Here is a 23,084-nt window from a genome sequence, read left to right on the forward strand (position 1 = left end):
TTAAAGAAAAGAGGGTGCAAGTACTGTTAGTGTTTTTTATTTTAAGAGTAACCTTCACACTGGTAGAAGATAATGGATTAAAAAATGTGATTTACTGATTGATCAAATGCTTGTCATTCAGTTTGCTAAGTACAGTCATATTCAGCTGTCTGAACGTCTTTGAGCAATACTCTGAAATAGACTGACACCCCAATCCAGCATGCGGATAACTTTAAGTACGCCAGTTGTCCCACTGGAGTAGGTAAATGGATAATATTATATTATATCATATCATATCCTATTGGTGGTTATATTTGATCATAACATAGGATTCAAACCTCTGTGTCCTTAGATTAGACCAAAAGGCATCATTCAGAAGGATGCAGTGCTTCGTTATCAAAGTCTGAATATTGCTCATCCATGAATTTCAGGGGGGAAAAACTTCTCAATAATGCAATAATATGTCAATCGGCTTCCAGGTGCTATCTTTATTTTTATATATAGATATATAAAAATAAATAAATGGTATTGAAGCACTACTTTGATTCTTCTTGAGTCTATTTTATTTTTTACATGTTTATTCATAATTGTACCTTGTCTGTCCTTTATGAAATACCCCCATCTTTCTGCCAGAGACTAAATATAGATGAAAGATTAGTCACAAACATTTTCCTGCTCTTTAAGCTCTTTCCAACATCTGTGCAAAATCCCTTATTGTGAGGCTTACCTAAAGCCCTGTAGTTCTATTGAAACCTTGTATAAAACGGTGAAGGGAAAAAACTAACTATATTCAATCTTCTAAAACATGGGAGAAAAAAAAATAACAATTCTGAAAAAGATACATTACATTTCATAGGTAAGTACATAAACTTTAAATTAGTAAGGGACATGGTTAGCCTCCTAGAGGTTCAGTTTACACAAGTAGGTGGTAAACTCTTTCTGCATCCATAGAGGGTCTGCTAAAGAACAGTTAGGCATTTTTTAAATGTTCTGATAATTACACAACACCCAACAACTACCTGTTTAATATACTCCCTTTCCATTTGTAAAGTGTTCTAGCTGCTTCCTGTGGATCACAGTATTATGAATGGCCCTTCTGCTGATGGTATGAATGAGATTTGTTCCTTTAATCCGAGTCCTTCAATTGCTACATTCACTCAGCGTCTCTCTTTGACTTTGTATTATAGAAAATAAAACCTTGCAGGCAGTAATTTTAATTTAGGGGTTAAAGTCAATAATATTTTCCAAGGGAGGGGAATTCTCTTCCTTCCCAGCAAGACCAGATATTACAGGCACTGTCTTTGCACATGAGATAGAGAAGAAGGGATGTGCTGCATAACCCATCAGTATTACACCATACTTGTCAATAGATGTTGCTGCTGAACACACAACATACTAAAATGGTCCCTTATGTTATTTGTTTAGAGCATTCTTCACACAAGCATGGATCACTTTTAAGAGAGGAATATGAAATAATACATTCAGAATTGTTTAAATAATCCAAAGAGTTAATGTTTAAAATATAATTATTTCAGTGTTGATAATGATAAATTGTATTTATTATTGCAGCTGAACATTTCAGGCTCTATCCTGAGCCTTCTGATATTTGGCTTGTCTTGCAAATCAGCTGCTATGTGTGCATGCATTTCCCATTGGCCTCAACAGTATTTGGCCTTCATATTCAGATATGAACAACAATATTTTAAAATGTCTACAGAAGCATAATATAGGATCCTACAATGTTTTACGGCTCTCTCTATCCAGGAGACACTTCACCTGTGGCTGAAGTGAAGTCATCTGCATGATAGAATGCAGCAGCTGTTTTACAGCATACAGTTCTAAATCACAGGTTAGGGCAGAAAGTGAGGAACACCTCTGTATATAACAAACTTCTGTTAGAATTTATGTAGGCAGAATATATTTAATCAAAAAAAGGAATTTAGTGAGTTAACTGAGTTAACTGTTCTAACTCTTGCAAAAGTGCTAAAAGATGATTAGTAACCACAAGTGGTCAGCACCTTGGTTTTACATCTTATCTGAAAGATTATAATACAAAAATATTATGAAAAGCTTTCTTTTTCCACATTTGATTTTATTTACAGAATAATTTTGATATATAGCACCTATGAGCATCGCTGATGGAAATAGTTTTTGTTGGTGCTGGCTAGAATTCCACACAATTTTTGTATGTATGGCTTATCACAATGGGCTTTAATGCTAGGTGTGTCTGGTTACAAGTTATACTTAAGTGCATGATTAGCATGGAACATTTTGTTCCATTATTAATTATTCTTAATGCTTATTAGATACATTTTCCTCCCTCTTTCTTTTTCTGTTTTTAGGTTATGGGGTTAATTTTGCACATTGTATCCATTTAAAAACACCACCACCAACAATAAAGCTTCCAGGTCTAATTTCAGGTCTAGTATAACTGAAGGCAACTGCATTGAAGTCAATAAAATAATATCCATTCATTCCAGTTTGGCCCACAAATTTTATACAATGATACTTTTTGGACACCAGTAGTATTTTATACTATTAAATTGTCTTTAGGTTTATTAAATGAGACATGAGATATCAGATGTGCCTGATTACTGCATGCTCAAGAATAGGGTGGGACACATGAAACAATTTATTTTGAGGCCTTTGATGATTTTTAAATTAAAAGAATTGTTTAGTGATAAACCAGTTTGGGTTAATCAACTGAGTAAAACTGAAAGGCAGCCACATAAGTAAGCTGGATTTGAAGGGCTTTATAGTAATCAGAACAGGAGATTTACGGATGCCTGCATATTCATGTAAATAATTACAAAGATGATGAGCATCTAATTTGGGAGGAAAGTTTGGCACCAGACAAATGTTGTTATGAACAAAGGGGTCAAGTCCTAAGCCAGCTTTAAATGGAACACATTTAATTAATGCATCTCCCCTTCACTTACAGTTCTGGAGCCTTAAAATTCCCACCACTCCCGAAGGGGATTTGAACCTTTATCCAAAGCCTACTGAAGTCATTGCGAGTCCTTCTATTGACTTCAGTGGGCTTTGGATAAGATTCTTTGTGTTCTGCAAGGAGATTTTAATACACTGAGTTTCTGTAACAATTACACTTTCTCTCTGCAGGACCAGTGGCATTTTAAGGCTACAGGACTGTAGTTTCTCTTTGTGTGTATTAAACTAGTTTCATTATTTTAAGAAGAAAAACTACATTGGCTACATGCTCACACAGTTCCAGGCAGATCTTAAGCCAGTTCCAGAGTCATTTAGGATCTCTTTCAATATGAAAGGTTGACTAATGAGAACAGTTTAAAGGTTTTAAAGGGTTGCAGAGCCTGCTGGTTGTCATGAACCTGTGCACATCTGAAGGGTCTATTTATTCACCAACAGTAGGGTGATGTACATGGGTTCATTGCTCATTAAGGGTAATAAACTCCACCTGAGTTACACACCCTCAAATACGTGATGATGAATCAATAGGGAAAGAGAAGGGGGATTTTAAATTGGAACTGAACTTCTAGTATTTAAAAATAATTACTAGAACATTAGTTCAATATTTTAGCTGGTGTATTTTCATGCATGTTAAAAAGTTAATCCCTTTGCTGCTGTGAAACATGGCACAGTCCCTTTGGTGCTTCAAGGTGATTAACTAATGCGCATAGTAGTAGCTAATGTGCATTCTGCTTCCCATACCAAGTATGTTCAGCCACACAAAAGCAGTTAAAATGGGAACAACACTGTTGTTAACTGAGGTATTTTAAACATCCTTCTAAAGGAACGCTTATGACAATGAACGGAATGAGATATCCAGAGTGGAAAATCAATGTAAAAATGTTTTTGAAATCTAAGATTTTCATAATGATGAAGAACCATAATGATTATCTCTAAACTGCCATCTCCCTGTTGAGTATTTTGTTGGGCAAGTTATTTCTAATTTAATGAGACAATAAAGTAGGGATCCAGAATGAGGAAGGATGGATTATTTAAACAATGTGTAGATCTATCACTCTGCCTTTACATTTATAATCACTCAGTCCCTTGAATATTACAGGTATAAAAATGTATCAAGTGAAATATCCACAGATGATATCAAAGAGACATTTAAATTGATAAACCATTCACCAGAAATACAGGATGGAATGGGAATTTAGAAAACAAGAGATGACTATATATTTGTATGAGAAATAAGACCATATATTAGGAGGCACTTAGTTCACCAATGCAACAGGTTCACCAATGAAACTAGTCACCAATTAAACTAATAATCACATTTACTAAAAGATGGAATAGCTGCATGGATGAGGCTCAAACATGACTTGACTCATGAATGTGCCTTAGAGTCTAGTGTCTTTAATGAAAATTACATCAGGAAAAAAAGTCAAAAGGGTTGTGTGTGTGTGTGTGTGTGTGTGCGCGTGCACATACACACATACATATATATAAAACATTTGCGTTTTGGTGTGTGCTATTCAAACCATAACTTCCATTCATTCTAATGGCATTATGAAAGGAGAAATTACCTCTGACTATGACTATAAACTGGAGAAGACAGACTACAGACAGGTTAAGTAGGTATTAAAGTCTTACCTTGTTTTTAGGATATTCAGAAACTGCAAAATTTCTGAAAACTGTATCAGTCTAAGGGCTCTTAAAAATCTTAAACCTGCATAAAAAGAGAATCAGACATAACTCCAGTGCACAGTGACCCATACTGTTATAACATCCGATTTATAATGGTAACAATCAATTAAATCAATGGTATGTAGCATACAGAATGTCAAATACCTTTGAAGTGTTCTTCCATATTTAATAGTCCCAAGATCTTGACCAGCTTTTTTCAGTTTAATTTAGATCTGTTTCTATACCCTACCAGAAATGCATACTTCAAGTATTAAGTTATCGTGTGGGAAATTTAAACAGCTATGATTACCTCAGAGCTAAGAAGAAAAAACTTTACTTAGCCTCAGTTGGTAGTCTTAGTGCCCATATTCCTCTCTTCTAGAATGGCTTACTTTTGCAAATATAGATATATAGATACTCCTGAAAGCTCACAACTCCCCCAGTGCTTAGCAAAAACTAAGAGATTATGGGCAAGAGATCTGATAACCTGATTTTTGAAGAAAAAAAAAACCCAGACAGTGGATAGGCCTGATTAAATTGGTAATTCTTAATGACGTAAAATATTTTATTAGGTATAATGCTCCATATCCCCACCCCAAACTCTAAAACTTCAGACAGGGATATGTAGTTACCATGTACTGTGGCTTTAAAAAAGGTAAAACTACTGCATTTGCCTTCAAGCAGGTTACAATTACAGTAAATGACTGAACTTTGGTTCTTAGAAAAATAATATTTATAAAGAGATAGCATTGAGTTGTTGAAATCAGGTTGCTTGGATAGCAATTCTCAGACAGCTGCAGGGCCAGACAGAGAGAGCGAGCGAGAGAGCAAGAGAAAATACCATAAAAGATTAAGGGCTTAAATTACTGAGAGACTTATGCTGGTACTAAACAATTTTGCTGCAGATCTTTGGCATATGAGTAAAGGTACATTGTGTATTTTATATATACAGCTTATAAAGTTAAACAGAAGGCTTTTGAGGATTTTTTTTTTTTTAACTGCACAGTAGGGCCAAGAGTTACATAAAAATTGCTTAATATGGTAGCTTGACCGCTAGGGTTGGGCCTAGGGCACGTCAACTCATGCATCCTCCTTACTGACATGTTTAATTTAGTAACAACTAATAATCTCATTTAGCACATATACAGCACTTTCTATTTTCAAAGTGCTAACTAAGGATACAATGCTACAAAAACTTAACCACATGTACAACTTGACTCATAGCAGTTGACTCCAGTGGGACTACTCACAAAAGTGAAATTATACATGTGTTTGCAGAGTTAATTTTACAACACGCCAGTGGGGTAGTTACATATTATTATTCTTATCGTCATCATTATTTCCAAGTGATGCAAAGCAGTCTTAACGAGGTCGAAGATCTTATGTGTAAAATGGGCATAATAATACTTCATTGAGTACTTTACAAGGGTATAGTGAGAATTAATCAAGATTTGCAGAGTCACCTGAGATCTAGATTAAAAAAAAAAAAACAATACAAAACTGTTCGATATTACTAAATTTTCCATATGATCCCAATTATCAAGTCAGTAGTTTAGGAACAGGTAACAAGAAAGCTAAGCTATATCATCCGGTTTCAAAAGAAAAGTCTGCTTCTTGGAGACAAAAATAACCAAAAGCTGCTAAGAAGGCTGGGAAAGGTTATGGTTAGCTCCAAAATCTCTATTTCCAACTCCTCACAGTGATTTTTACCTAGTTTAAATGGTCAGACAAAGGAGGCACAACACACCAAACAGCAAATGGTTACAGTAAATTGTTTGCTGCAGCTGAAAAATCATTAGCAGTGAGGTTCTACAATTGCTATAGCCTACATCATTTTAAAAATGTTCCTTCAGGGAATACTACTTGAAAAAGAAAGTGAATGGGTTAGAGGCCAGTTTACTTAAAAACAGCACTGCTCAGGGTGACACAACCCTTGCATCTTTTTCATGAAGCCATCTTTTTTGCGTCGTTATCAGTTTATTGCCAAGGTGAGTCTTTTGAAATGAAGGTGAAGCATCAAATCCCAGAAACTATATAGCATGTGCCATGAATGATATCCAAAGATGGTGAATAGGAATGCGGTAAAAATAACACTCTCATCATGGCATCTGATATTTCCTCATCTGTGGACCTGAACCTAAAACACTAAAACAAACTTTTCAGAAGGTTCTGAAATACCTGTTTAGCTTCCTCAACCAACGTTTATAATTCTTGCATCGCTGCACATCCAAACGGAAGCCAGGACAGGAAATGCCATCATAATAAAAAGGCAGACTATCCTACATGTATTACTACCCTGACTGGAATCACAGAGGGAATTTTACAGCAACCTGCTCTGACAACATTTCCAGCTAATGTTTTCTGGAATTAATAGGTACACATATTAAGGATAAGCATGGGAAAACTAAGTTTTTTCAGTGCCCTTCTGAATGGAACCCAAAGCTTTATACCTGTATTACTACTAGTGCTCCCAATTTATGCTGTTTATTTCTCTTGATTTTTACAAAAATTCATTGCTGATATTTTAGGAGAAAAAATATGTTATAAATATTCAAAAATGTTTTTGAATTATATAAAAAACTGCCTTCCTCTGAAACCCTGCACATTTGGTGAAAGTTTGGGACGCACCATTCAAACTGAGTTGGGACATCATCATTTTCCTCGGATAAAATTCCCCTACATGAAGCACATTTAATCAGAACAATTTAGGGAGGCTAAATACATCCTCCAAAATGGAACCAAACCACATGCCTATAGTGAAACACCCCTGTTGACCCTTGATGCCTGATATTGGAAGGTTTATGCTGATGTTTAAACTAAAATTTATATGTTAGGAAAAGTGAATATGCTTAAAAATGTTAATATTAGAGCTCTATCGCAAGAAGTGAAAAACAAAATGTATAAATAGTGGAAATAGACTTTGCAATAAATTTGAGGCCTAATGGAGGCTAGCAGTTAGCATAAGGCCTAAATTCTTCACATAAGTGCTTGACCTAGAATTATAAGTTTTAACAATACGTATCTTGTGATAAACAAGTAAACAGCAAAGGAACTGTTGACCTGTGACCCCTGACTTATCTTGGAAGGTTTATGCTTAAAATCGAACTATAATCTAAATATTAGGGAAAATTAAAATGCTTAAAGATGTTGATAATAAAAATAATTAAAGCTGTAATGCAAGTAAGGAAAACAAATGTAAAATTATGGTTATAGGCTTTACAAAAGTATGAGACCTACATACTGTAGTTGTTAGCCTATAGTGCTTGTCCTAAGGTTATAAGATTTTGTGATAAACAAGAAAACCACAGAAGGGCATTTTACACTTGAAATAATGGATTTGGGGGGGATTTTTGGTAAACGTATTAATGTGTTGGAAATATTGGGAAATTTATGATGCAAGTATCTTATGCTAGCAAACAGAACTTTAATTATGGTTCCCTGGAATGACAAACATGGGCAGAAGGCTGAGACCTAAATCAAATATGGTCCTGGATGTGTGTGTGTGGGGGAGGAGGGGGTAAGGAAAAAGGATACAAAAATACAGTCAGACCAGCCTCTGGTTGGGACACTGGGATGACAGGATGGTGGAAATCTGAAACATAATTCCCACTTACTTTTCCTAACATCTTTCCCTTCTCTGATGCTTCTGGGTGGTCTTCAGAAGGTTGTGACTATGCATAATGGTGACAGTTTCCCTACACTTGTTTTACTTGCATGTATTTAAGTACTAAATATAGTCCTCATGTCTGTGTGTGATTCACCAAACTCATCTTCTGTAATACATTTACATAGCCACCTGAGTAAACGAACCTGTTATTAGTTACTTGTGCATCTTGCACTCTAAATTAATCAAAGGCTACAGAACAGACTAAGCTTAAAATGATAGAGTTTTATGGGCTTTTGGAATATATATCCATGGAACAAACCCACATTTACATGTCAAAACCATTGTGAAATGCATTGACATAAATTGGTCATACCAGCCGGAATCCCAACATTGGTCTCCGAGAATACCAAACATGGGAAGGGGACTGAGACTTAATCAAATATGGTCCCAGACATGTGTGGGTGTAAGGGAAAGTGTATTGAAGAGTTCTATGCCTAGTCCTTAGTTGGGACATCACGATGACAGGACATCGGAAACCTTATTGTCACTCCCATTTACAGTGCTTCTCCAGTTACTATTCTTTCCATCTTCATTCCAAATGATCTCCATAAGGTTGTGAGTATGCACATTGCAGGGCATTGTTTTGCTACACTTATCTTTATTTTTCTTTGCTTATAATTATACTTGCACCCTTGAATTTCAGTACTAAATAAGCAACAGGGCGTCCTGTGGCACCTTTAAGACTAACAGAAGTATTGGGAGCATAAGCTTTCGTGGGTAAGAACCTCACTTCTTCAGACATCTGAAGATGCCACAGGACCCTCTGTTGCTTTTTACAGATTCAGACTAACACGGCTACCCCTCTGATACTTGAGTACTAAATAAAGTCTTCATGTCTCTACATACATAAAAACATAACCTATGAGAGAAGATTGAAAATGGCCCTTGAGGATTTCCACCAGGATTTCAACAATTTCCAACCCACATCAACCTCAGCCTGGACCAGTCTACACAAGAGATCCACTTCCTGGACACTACAGTGCAAATAAGTGATGGTCACATAAACACCATCCTGTACCGGAAACCTACTGACTGCTATACTTACCTACATGCCTCCAGCTTTCATCCAGACCACATCACATGATCCACAGTCTAAAGCTAAGCTCTAAGATACAACCGCATTTGCTCCAATCCCTCAGACAGAAACAAACACCTACAGGATCTCTATCAACTGTTTTTAAAACTATAATACCCACCTGCTGAAGTGAAGAAACAGATTGACAGAGCCAAAAGGGTACACAGAAGTCACCTACTACAGTACAGGCCCAACAAAGAAAGTAACAGAACGCCACTAGCTGTCACCTTCAGCCCCCAACTAAAACCTCTCCAGTGCATCATCAAGTATCTACAACCTATCCTGAAGGACGATCCCTCACTCTCACAGACTTTGAGAGAAAGGCCAGTCCTTGCTTACAGACAGCCCCCCAACCTGAAGCAAATACTCACCAGCAATTAGACACCACACAACAAAAACACTATCCCAGGAACCTGTCCCTGCAACAAACCCCGTTGCCAACTCTGTCCACATATCTATTCAAGGGACACCATCATAGGATCTAACCACATCAGCCACACCATCAGGGGCTCGTTCACCTGCACATCTACCAATGTGATATATGCCATCATGTGCCAGCAATGCCCCTCTTCCATGTATATTGGCCAAACCGGACAGTCTCTACGCAAAAGAATAAATGGACACAAATCTGACATCAAGAATTATAACCTTAAAAAAACAGTCAGAGAACACTTCAATCTCCCTGGTCACTCAATAATAGACTTGAAAGTGACAATTCTTCAACAAAAAAACTTCAAAAACCGACTCCAATGAGAAACTACAGAACTGGAATTAATTTGCAAACTGGACACCACAAATTAGGCCTGAATAAAGACTGGGAGTGGATGGGTCACTACAAAAACTAATTTCCCCATGCTAATTTCCCCCTACTGTTATTCATACCTTCTTGTCAATTTTTGTAGTAGTAATCAGGGTGGCCCATTTCAAAAGTGATTTTTCCTCCTGTTGATAATAGCCCACTTCCCCTTTAACTGAATTGTCTCATTAGAACTGACCCCATACTTGGTAAGGCAACTCCCATCTTTTCATGTACTCTGTGTGTGCGTGTATATATATATATATATATATATATATATATATATATATATATATATATATATATATATACTGTATTTTCCACTCCATGCATCTGATGAAGTGGGTTTTAGCCCATGAAAACTTATGCCCAAATAAATTTGTTAGTCTCGAAGATGCCAAAAGTACTCCTCATTGTTTTTGAAAAAAATGGGTTTGTTTAGTTTGGAGAAGACTGAGAGGGGACACATGGTGAGAGTTTTCAAGTACATAAAAGGTTGTTACAAGGAAGAAGGAGAAAAATAATTCTCCTTAACCTCTGAAAATGGGACAAGAAGCAATGGGCTGAAATTGCAGCAAGGACAGTTTAGGATGGACATTAGGAAAAACTTCCTAACTGTTAGAGTGGTTAAGCACAGGAATAAATTACTCAGGGAAGTCATGGCTTCTCTGTCATTGGAGATTTTTAAGAGCAGGTTAGACAAACACCTGTCAGGGATGGTCTAGATAATACTTAGTCAAGCCATGAGTACAAAGGACTGGAGTAGATGACCTCTCCAGGTCCCTTCCAATCCTAGGATTTTATGATTCACCAATCTTATATCCTGCACCAAACATTAAAGTGGACACCTGAGTAAAAGAACCTCTTATTAGTGACTTTTGGATTTTGACCCCAAATGTATCACAGCCCCCACACCAATGGTCACAACTATAGCCTATGTGCTAGAAGAGTGACTGAAATCTGCTTCACTTGCTGTGTTCATCTGCTTCACTTGCATTGAGCGTTAGGGCTGCTGGATCCATGGAATCATTTCTAATGAACCTGCTGGCTCACTTCTGGGCACTTTGTTAATTCTTCAGTGAACATCCAACCAGTTGAATGCTCAATAATCCCTCCAGACTAGGAAAAGAAAGTACTGCCAGAGTCAGAGGGCCCTGGCTCAGGAGGGAGCAGGAGCAGAAGGCTGGAGGAAGCATCCTGGGAGCTGACTATGGTGAGAAGACTGGACAGTTTGGGAGCTGGGACTGAAGGGCTGACAGCTAGGCTGGGAAGCAGCCTTTTGCTGGTAAATGGGCCAGCAGCAGTCACAACAGATGGGTACTCAGGAATGGCCTATAAACAAGAGGGGCTGTGCAAATCAGTCTGAACAAGATCGACAAAAGTACTGAACTCTGGCAGGGACATCTGCAGGCCCATGAATGATTGCCTCTGGGAGAAGGGTGGCCTGGAGTCAGCAATCCTGACAGTAGGCTGTGGGAGCCCCACCTGCCCACTCCTGTGAGAGGCTGAGCTAGGATCAGTTGGTGCATCTTGTGTTTGTACCTTAAAGTCTACAATAACAGCTTTTAATGAAACAACTGTTTGTCATCATCAGACTCTGTGAGTGTTTATGGGGACATACCTAGGCCTACAACCTGAAGGACCTAGTGCTGGAAACACCTAGAGCACTTACCTCAGAGCATGTAGAACCAAACATAGACAGGTCTTGCATACCCCAGCACTCAAAATGACTCCCTGCAGTGGGGATGGTTACACTGGATCCAGAGGGTGTGCAAATAACTCATCATGGGGCTGAAATGGACTGGAGGACCATCCCTCGCTGCTCTGCATTAGAGTGAATTTCACCCCTTGATAGTAGAATTAACTAGTTAAACTGAGACCAAAGAAAAAGGGGAAATCCCATTCTTAAATGACTACTGTTGAAAGGGGTGTATGTGTGTAAATGTGTTTTGGGATGTAAAGCATTTGAGCATTAACTGCTCTATCCTGTGCAGTAAATAACATGCATTTGGAAAGACTGAAGTAATTCAGAGGTTTCAATCCTTTCTTCAAATAGACTTCAAAGAGCAGCTGCTGGAAATGAACTTTAAGAGGCAGACTCAGATTAAATGAGTTTGCCATGAGTAGATGATTGCCAGTATGATCTTGTGCTTAGCAAGGAGATGATGAACGGACTGAGGACGCCCTCAAGGGAGAGCCCACAGACCACTTCATTCTGCTGCTGTATTAATGACATGCCAAAAGCGTGCTCACAATCAAAGATGCTTCTTTGAGAGAGGACACGGTAATCCTTTACTCACACTGATCAGTCTGCCATAGTACCGAGACTGTTGTCAGAAACAAAATGGGCTGAATTACTCAGAGGCTTGATAAAAAAATCAGCTTACTATCAGTCCAGACCCAGCAAAACCTGTTCTGCTTACATTTGGTTTAATTTGCTGATAAGTCTAATTTAAGTCACAGTAATAGGTGCATACTCCATGAAGTGCCACTCAGCTCTGAAAAATAACTGCATAACACTAGTAACATGATGCTCCCTATTTATTGTCTCTTACTGATCCCATGTCAAATTCTCTCAGTTGATAGTTAAAAAGATGATTTCTCTGTCAACCCTACAAATGCACCAGGGATCTGAAATTCAAGCCATGTTCTTTATGACTTGTACATCAACAGTAATAAAGATTCTGTAATAGGGACTTATTGTTAACAATACTTCTGAAGGTGTAACAAACAGAAAGGAATCTATCTTGCTCTCCCACAGCCGTATCAGCTCTGCATATAACAACAGGAAGTTTTGTGGCTTTACCTAGCAAAAACTATCTGGGAAATTATTCTGTCTCTGTAGTGATGCATTATCTTATTACTTCATAACATGGAATAAATGCTAAATTGCCTTGTTTGTATGATGAATAATCTCTATATATTCTGTTTAGGTCAAATCACTATTTATTTCAGTAAACTCCATTCTGATTTCAGATTGATTCTGTGCATCAGATATTTAATTTGGATCCTGCTCCTGCCTGGTTAAGTTAATGACTCAAATCATCCAGAAGAGCACTCCAAATGCTTTCCTTTGAATTCATTCTCCTTTATTCAAGTGATGAATTTTATGTTGGAGTCTTCTACATGTGAGCTGACTTGAGCAGAAACATAGGGTATCTACTGCAATATAATTTGTGATTAATCTTTCCCTACCTTTAAAAAAAAAATATCCCAAAACTGCCTCTCTTATCTAGAGAACACAATGCATAAAGCCTATAGTCTAATAGTGTAGATTTACTCCAGAAAGTGACTCTGTTAAACTGGCATTTTCCTACTCAACACATCTGTTCTCTGTGTGTAATCATAGTGATCTCTGCTTCCTTTAGTGATTAAACTAAGTCTTTATGATTTTCACAACTCCCAACCCTGCAGATCCAACACAAAAGAGAGAATGAACTGGATTCTACTCCTTCTTGTGCACCATTAAGAGGATTCTTTACATTAGAAAAGTTGCACTGGTTAACTAAACTGAATTTAAATCCATCTAGTTAAAACGGTGCAAACTCCTAATATTGACACATTTAAACTGGTGTAATCCTCACTTCAACTGCTTTGTTTAAATTGATAATTTACTGACACAAGCTAACTTGATTTAAACAAGGGTTAAACCAATTTAAGTATGTTTACATTTGCACAGGTTTAACTAGATCAATGGATAATGATCAATCAGTACAATTTCTAATACAGACAAGCCCTGTACTCCAAGCAATTCCACATGCACCAAATTATTGACCACAGGGGGGTTGTACATATGTCACTCGGGGCATATTTTGACCTTCAGAACTTTTACAATAGAATGACGGTGATGATGTGCAGATGGAAAGAACCCAGCTTGACTTGCAGATCCCAGGATGAACATGCAGGGCTGATAGCCAGAAATAAACATCATTTGAGTTGTAAACTGAGCATAGAAATCACAGATCTGCAATAAACATGGAACTCCACAATGCCACTTTACAAAGAGAACCACACTTCAAAACACAAAACACATACAATAATAAAAACCCTCCTCTTGGATGAGGGATTTGTACCCCCTGGGTAGGGTTTTACCCAACAGCCTTTCAGTCCTGCAGCTACTGTATATCTCATTGGAAGTTCTAAAACAGGTGATGGCTGCAGGATTAGGCTACCAGGGGACACCAACTGTAAAGTGGACTACTGAGGTGTTTTTGCAGGCTCTTCCCAGCTGGAAGTATGTCCAGGGCAGAGTTAATAGATTCATACATTTTTAGGGAAGAAGGGACCATTGTGATAATCAGGCCAGACTTTCAGTAGTTCCTGCATGAAGTCCAATAACATCTGGATTCAGTTCTACCTAATTCCTCATTTGGGCACCTAGTATATCACATGAATACTTTCTTACTGTAGACTGAAGTGATACTTGCATAGTTAACCGGGTGGTTGTGAGGATTAACCAGTTGTTTGCAGAGAGTTTTGAAGGTATAAAGCACTATGTGAGTGCTACATTCTATTATTTTTACTGGATGGGTATGTATTTACACACAATGTGTGGTGGGTTCACAGGGTTGAGGGAAGTACTATATTTTAGTTTAGAAAAATTAGGTATTTGCATGTTACATGTTTTTAAAAAGGTTGTTCAGGAGTTAGACTGGTGCTTTTAATACAATGAAGTGAATAAAAACCAATTATGAATTAAATATTCTAAGTAATAAGAAATGCAGCTATCCTGGCCTACATCTTCAAAAGTGTCCAATGATTTTGATTGCCCAATTCAGGACATCGTAAAGGAGCCTGATTTTCAGAGGGCAGGTGCTTTTTTTTTTTCCTCTTCCCCTGAAAATCAGGGCCCTTCAAATTATCTGAAGTTGGGAACCCAAAAACCAAGGCAACAAAATCACTAGGCACCTTAAAATTCAGGCCACTAATCTCTCAAACTGATTACTAAAATACACATTTGGAAAGTTGACAATGTAGGCCAAATTTCCAAAGGAACCTGAAACAGTCTCTAACTGTACACAAGCCATCAATGGCAGGTGTAAGGGATGGAAGGCAGACATCCAATTGTTAGATTTGTACAAAATTACAGGCCTTTAAAAAAACCTGACCATAAGTAAAGTTTTCAATCTCCAGAATTGACATGGGAGAATTCTTTTTTTTCTGATCAGAGATACACACTTATTTGCTTAGAGGTTGAGCTCCGGTCCCACTAAGCCATTCAGTTCAGTGGAGTCCCAGGCACTCAAGTTTTTGTCAGTGATATGTCCAGTGTGCTTAGAAACTGAATTGCTGCATCACAAACGGACTGCTTCAAAGTCCACTGAAGCCAATGGGAGTCTGTCAATTGATTTCAGTGCATGATAGATCAAACCTCGTAAAGGCCCCTTCCTGTGAGAGGTGAATACTCAACACCCCATTGATTTCTGCATCTATGCTTGAGAGCTGGAAGGCAGTTACATTAAAATAGAAAATGCATGGCTGATATGCAAAGTGGTTTCAGTAGCAAAGAAAAATATGTTTGCCCCAGAAAGTTTACTTGCAAAACAAACAGCGTAAATTTAAGTCTTAGAATCCATTAAATTTCTAAAAGATGCAGTAACTACATTCTCCACATATCATTCAAGCACTGATGCAATCTGCTCTACAAAATTAATGATTTCAAGCGGATTAGTAAACAGCATCAATCAGGATTACTCAAAGGTTACAAATCCCAACAAAGGGAACTCCTCTTCAGCATCAATGTAATTTGCAAAGGAGAACACAGGGAAATCCCCTCAGATAAACTATTCATTGACATAAAAAACTAGTCAGGGGATATTAAAAAGCCACAATTGGGAGTGGGGTGCCTAACTCCCCCTGATTTTCCCATGTTCTGCAGGTAAAATACCCATTTATTTCGGTGGGATTTTGTCTGTATGTAGATTGCAGGCTTAGACATGAAATTATTTTCCATCAAGGTTCTGCATTTTCCCTTTTTCATGCATTTTTTTTTTTTGTAGTTTGCATGATCATTTTCCAAATATATTGGGACACACTATTTACTTCAGTCCACAGCATCAAGGCCTTGGCATAACACTTCCATTTCCTGCTTCCCACACTTTGAGGAGCTTCACAACTGAGTTGTTCCTTCAGTATAATCTAAGCTTCCTCCAGAAGTTTTTGTGTTCGTGATTTTTTAACTATATGGTTATTAGTGTTCTCACAAGGTTTGCCATATTATTTCTGACACTGGTCAAATACTAAAAATCCAGTTATGCTCTTATTCATCAAAAGAATGACATTTTTTCCAATATTTGACCAGCTCTAGAATAAGCCAAATAATATCTTCAGTGAAATTAATTAATCGTCAAATATATTAACCAATGACTAAATCTATCCTTTCTGGGAAACCAGATATGATCTGGTCTGATAATTATATAACACAATGACCATGAACCTCAGAGACTAGCCTCCCTCTGGGTAATGAGCTTTTCCAGGATGCAAAGCCTCTAGATAGGTTCCCCAAATCCTGAATCTCCCACCTTGCTTTGTAGAATCACATAGGATCCTCCCTGGAGGATCCGGGTCAAAAAGAGAACAGAGAACTGTGATATGGAGAAAAAGGCACAGTAAAGTGGGGGTATGTACGCCCAGGGTCTGCTCTTGCATGGAAGCAAAGATGGAACTAACAACAACAAAAGCAAGAAGAAGATAGAGCCAGAATATTTTGCTTATACTTCTCTGCTTGGCAGTGTTGTATAAGTGTATAACAATCCAGAGCTTTACAGAGCGTGGAAAAATTGGATCAAGGGCATTAGATAGTTCTAAATCTGCAAAGGTTGGACATCGGTGTTTTCAGACGGTGCGGCACAAAATTTTTCTTTATTAAAGCTCTCTGCTGCACACATCTGAAGTCTTCTTTCCCCACACTCACATCCACTAAAACAATAAGGGCAATTTTAATAATAACCAGAATAATTGCCAAATAACTCCCTTATTGTAGAATATTATATCCTGTCTCTAAACAATTTTGGAGTGCATTAAAAGTCATTTTCAGATGAACACTTAACCCCTTTACAGACAGCATTTTACATCTCATCCGGAAATGCATATTGCATAATGGGCCTTTAAGAAGAGTATTTCTGTTGGAAGCTAACTAAAATCTGTAGCCTTGCAAATGCACTACTTGAAGTTGAAAAATTTACCATAAAAAGCTTCTCCTTAGGGAAGGATTATATTAGCACCATGTCGAGGATCACAGAAAAATCATCCAGAGTTTTCAAGCAGAAAGTTTAAGAGCTGGACCTTACCCCAGTAGGCGCCGACCCTATAACAAGACACCAAGGAGTGTCGAAAAGTGTGTTGTTCCTCTTTTTCAGGGACACTATGTCCAGCTTTGACCCGGTATCCATTTTGGAACAGTTCTCCTAGAGACTTTTTACGCCGCCTGGTTGTTCTGTAAGTCTCAGTCCGAGTGCCCCCAGTGGGGTTGTGGTAGACTAATATCTTGCTGGGTATCATGACTACGAAGCTTCAGGATCAGTAAAGGCTGAGTGTAGACAAAACTGTATTCCACTCTCCATTCACAGCATGCCTTGATAGCAAAGATAAGTATATCTTTACCCTTCCTTTTTCTAATTCAGTACCAAATGGGAGAGACTGATGAGAAAAGTTCTTTCTTTAATACCACTTCTATCTGGAAGCAGATCAGTTTTGTTAGTCAGAAGATAATGCAAGAGTCTCCTTTATACGTTGTCACCAAAAAGCAACTCAACATGTCACTGCCATCGTTGCTCGCATGAAACAAACCGAATGAATCCCTACTCCACCCAAATTCACCCCTCTAAAAATACACAGGAAACATCACCAAGTGCGAAGCCAAATCACAGTGGCAGGCAGGCAGGCAGGCAGTGCAGATGCTCATCCGATCTGTGATGTACCAGAGCTTAAAAGCCATCTTCTATCTGGATATTACCACATAAGCTTCTTTCAGACACACCAAGGAAGAATAAATGGAGAAACCCCTCACACTGAAATCCACAAGGCTGCCGCTTCCCAGATGGAAAGAACAGTTTGCCCTGGTAGAAGAAGGGAGACATTTGGACCAAATGCCTTAGAGGCATAGATTGTTATTCCAATTGTTCCTTTGACTGCATTACATGTCTTGTCTTCTGGTTAAAGCTTGTATCCTGAAGGCAAGGGTCACATAATCAGCCAACTCTTACAGGATTTTGCTCCAATGAAATGAAAAAAACCAAACAAACCCGACCTTCAACTAATCCTGAGTTAATGACAACTATAATACTGAATAAAAAATTGTCTTGAACTGTAAAGCAAGAGTACTGGAAACAGGCAGCATTAGCTCTCACAGGCAGATTTGTTGTTGTGGATGGTCACAAAAGGGGATTTTTGTTCAACTTGGCTCCCACCTACTGTGCTTAGCTTAAAAAAATGCCTCTTTAAAATATTACTAACTTGTGATCTTACTTCCTTACCATTTTCCAGAAATTCCTTCAAGCTGCTGTGACTTTACAAACCATTGATATCATAAAGTGTGCTTTCTTAAACTATCTTTTCATTGTGAATATGACATACGGAAACACTTGGTCTTTGTCCAGAAGAATCTGTATACATGGTATTTCAAATTCTTTGCATGCAAAAGATGCCATAAATACCTATGTGCCATAAAGAACTATATGCTTGTATGCCATAAGGATTGATGTGTGCATAATAATACCAAACACTATGCATTTACAATGCAATACATAGCATTTCCAATCTGAAGATCTCAAAGCACATCAGAAACATGTTGGTACAGAACCACTGTCCCAATTTTATAAACAGGGAAAATGGACCACAGAGATACTAAGAGACCTGCACAAGGTTACACGGTGAGACAGTGGGAAAACCAATAGTTCTGACTCCTAGATGTTCTACACAATGCTACTATACATGGCTAAGTTATGTTCCCACTGGAGACAATGGCAAAGCTCCACTGACACTAATGGGAACAGACTTGGGCCCTTTAAATATATTCAAATATGTGGGCAATTGGAACAATCCCATTCAGAACTGGAAGGATTTTACAAAAGGCAACCTTTAACAGTGTTACTGATCACACCTAGCATAAAGTCAAACTGCAAGAACTTTATACTATTTACAGTATGTTTTTTGTTTTCTGTTTGCATTTCAATCCGCTTGGGGAACAAAATTAGTCTGTTACGAAACCTAAACCTATTATTATTGGATTTCATATTGCATTTAGATCATAACATTTTGGAAGTAGAGCCCATGTGTCTTCTGAGCCATATAAAGCTCTGAGCACAGTACTTAAGTAAGAGCAACAAACAAGTCTCTTATTTAAATTACAGAATCTACGGTTTGGCCCTTCATAATTTGACAGTGTCCCTTTAATTTCCTCAGCTTTATAGTACAAGCTGGAGGGACTGATTATACTCAGATATGTACTGATCTCCTCCCCCCCCCCCGCCCCTCCATAGTCTGCTAAATCTTACTTGTAGAGCAAAAGCTGAAAACATGAATTAAGTGATAAAAATAGGAAATAATCCAAAAAAAAAAAAAAGCCTGCTCCACATGTTAAAATCATGAATTTGAACTACGTGTTGGCAGGATGATGACATATGGTGTTGGATTCCAACATTCAGTGCCAGACGAACGTGTCAGGGGAAGTTATTTGTACTACTTTCAGTCTCTTTGCGATGGGGTCCCTATTTTCCATAGGGATAGTTAGTAATGCTTTGCTTTTCAGTCTTATGTAAGGCAGGTTACTGTTTAGCATGAAGGTAGAAAATTGCTGTTATCTTCTTCACTGCCTTCAAAGACTCTTCCAAATACTGGGGCACTGAAGCAGGTATCTCCAAGGATAAACTGACCAACTCATTTAAAACTGCTTTAGTTAAAACAATACTAAAAGTGCATTGAGGAACAATACTGTTTAGTATGATGATCATCTATTTGAAACCAGTGAAGTAAATGAGGGTTGGCTTAAGAAGGTGTAAGGGAACAAATCTTATAACTTCCCTTTGGGGTCAGCAATTTAAAAGCATTGTGTGTATGCTGGGGATTCAGCAGAGGACCTGTTCCCTCTGATTCAGCAGTGGGCCAATCCCACAACATGATGTTAGAGGTTATTGGGAAGAACAATGCCTTAGCACTGAATTGACTGTCAGCATGAATTTTGTCAATGCAGAGAGGTAGGCTGGTCTAGGAGACTGCATAGTAGGCTCAGAGTCAAGAGGCTCCTGAATTCCAATCTCAGCTCTTAAACTGACTTGGTGTGTGATCATGAGCAAATCACTTAGGCCTTGTCTTCAAAAAAGAATTTTACAGTGTTAGAACAAGGAAGAGATGTGTTCAGCATCCTGTCAGAGAGTCATAGTGAACCCAAACCCTAGCACGGTTTAATCACAAGTAGCTGACACATCATTGAACATTGACTTGTCCTTCTTTACAGTGACCTATTACTGTTCTATTGTGAGACAGTTCTGAAGTAAAGACAAGACCATACTCTCTCTCTCTCTCTGTTTTTCCATCTGTAAGATGGAGATAATATATAGTTCTCTATGTGACAGCTTTGTCATGAGGATAATTTAATGTTTGTACAATACTTTGAAGATGTAAAGTACCATCTAAGTGCTAAATACTGTTACAGGTATGGAGGAAAGAATATGTAAGTTAAAACATGATCATACAATTTTTTCTTAGTACTACAAAGATATTTATAAAATATCCTCCAGGCAGAGAAAAAGCATAAAAGTGAAAGTCTCACTAATCATGACAAATCTTCCTAAATCCTACAGGTTTCAGAGTAGCAGCCGTGTTAGTCTGTATCCGCAAAAAGAACAGGAGTACTTGTGGCACCTTAGAGACTAACAGATTTATTAGAGCATAAGCTTTCATGGACTACAGCCCACTTCTTCGGATGCATATAGAATGGAACATATATTGAGGAGATATATATACACACATACAGAGAGCATAAACAGGTGGGAGTTGTCTTACCAACTCTGAGAGGCCAATTAAGTAAGAGAAAAAAAACTTTTGAAGTAATAATCAAGATAGCCCAGTACAGACAGTTTGATAAGAAGTGTGAGAATACTTACAAGGGGAGATAGATTCAATGTTTGTAATGGCTCAGCCATTCCCAGTCCTTATTCAATCCTTTGTTGATTGTGTCTAGTTTGCATATCAATTCCAGCTCAGCAGTCTCTCGTTGGAGTCTGTTTTTGAAGTTTTTCTGTTGTAATATAGCCACCCGCAGGTCTGTCACTGAATGACCAGACAGGTTAAAGTGTTCTCCCACTGGTTTTTGAGTATTATGATTCCTGATGTCAGATTTGTGTCCATTAATTCTTTTGCGTAGAGACTGTCACCTGTTTATGCTCTCTGTATGTGTGTATATATATCTCCTCAATATATGTTCCATTCTATATGCATCCGAAGAAGTGGGCTGTAGTCCACGAAAGCTTATGCTCTAATAAATCTGTTAGTCTCTAAGGTGCCACAAGTACTCCTGTTCTTTTTGCTAAATCCTACAGACTGCCACTATGCTGAAACATGAAAGACATTGGAGAAAAATGTATTTTAAAATATAAAACAAAATAACTTTCAAACAGCAAAGCAATGAAACAACACATGGCCACACCCAGCACTATAGATGGTAAATCAAATTATTAGCTTTTTTTATATATACATTCTACACTGTACACAGTCTTAAAAAGCCTTACAGTATATTATCTCACTGGAGGAAGGTAGATAACACTTAAGCAATAATCCTTGATCTCAGGGACATGAATTTGTGAGCAGCATGAACAATATGTTAGATAAAAAAACAAAAACCCACCTTCAACAAGAAGGTCATCAGCTTTGATAATGTTTGTTTCTAACAATTTCTATCTATCACTATGTAGGTATCCCTCTGTCATAGAGGCATATATTACAATGTGGTTTATCTCAGCTGCTGGAAGGGGCAGAGTTAAGTCAAATTGGACTTTCCTTCTATTCCACTCTAGTGCATCCAGGGTCCATTATTTTGGTCATCACCATGGTATCTATGTTCCTGGCCTTGCTGCAGCTGATTCAGCTCTCGGAAGTGGGAGCACACCATCTAACAAGTTTTATAGGGCTTGCATTATTTCTACTTTTACTGCAGTGAAGTTCAGACACTGTTTGCTTTAACACCTGTAGCTGCTGGTTATTATTGTCCACTGTTCAGATAGTCTGGTCTATACGTAACAGTATATATATATGTTTGGGGAAAAAAATCAGATATGTCACAAGCCAGAGCCCAAAATAGCAAAGAGATGGCATGGTGAGGAAACATGGTATACTGATCAGTATCTGGACATGCACACAGACCTGGACTCCGATCTTCCCAAATTCTCAAAATTAAGCAGCATAGGACCTAGTCAGTCCTTGGATGGGAGACCACCAAAGGCTACCCAAGGTGCTGCTGGAAGTGGTGCCAGTCATGCTGTTAGTGCCACCAACATTAAAAACTCTTCAGTTAGCCCAGAATGCATCAGCCCCTCTCCTCAACAACAGCATCTACTGACAGCATATCACCCAAGTGTCCCACTCACTGCAATAGGTTCAAATAGGATGTCAAGTCAAAATCAAGGTCAAACCCTAACCTTCAAGGCCCTACATGGAAATAGGTCAAGACACCTAAGAGAGCGCCTCTCTTTTCACAAGGATGGCTTCTCTTGAAAGATATGTTCCTCTGGAAGTGTGGAGCCATAAACGGCCAAGTTTGTGGAAGAAAAAAAGAGGGCTTTCTCAGCAGAAAGGCCTAAACTTAGCTCTGGGTCTGCAGGAATAAGTGACTGTGGTGCACTTCCTATCCCCTCTTGGGGAATAGGCAGGGGGAGGGGCAAGCCACGGGTGGAAATTTGGCACTGCCATCCAACATGCTGGCCAGAATTTCATATAGGCCAACAACAAAATTATCCCTC

General features: G+C 38.2%; 1 protein-coding gene across 35 annotated transcripts in view; it reads right to left on the minus strand.

The window, feature by feature from the left end:
* Nucleotides 1-23,084, minus strand: part of KCNMA1 (potassium calcium-activated channel subfamily M alpha 1) — an 873,581-nt gene that overhangs the window by 245,428 nt on the left and 605,069 nt on the right. For all 35 annotated transcript variants that reach the window (XM_065551703.1, XM_065551701.1, XM_065551699.1 and 32 more), the window contains exon 6: nucleotides 4,561-4,636. In XM_065551703.1, the coding sequence (XP_065407775.1) occupies nucleotides 4,561-4,636 (76 nt within the window). The remainder of the gene's footprint in view (nucleotides 1-4,560; nucleotides 4,637-23,084) is intronic.

This window comes from Chrysemys picta, chromosome 7 (assembly GCF_011386835.1).
Source record: "Chrysemys picta bellii isolate R12L10 chromosome 7, ASM1138683v2, whole genome shotgun sequence".
In the NCBI taxonomy this organism is placed as follows: domain Eukaryota; kingdom Metazoa; phylum Chordata; order Testudines; family Emydidae; genus Chrysemys; species Chrysemys picta.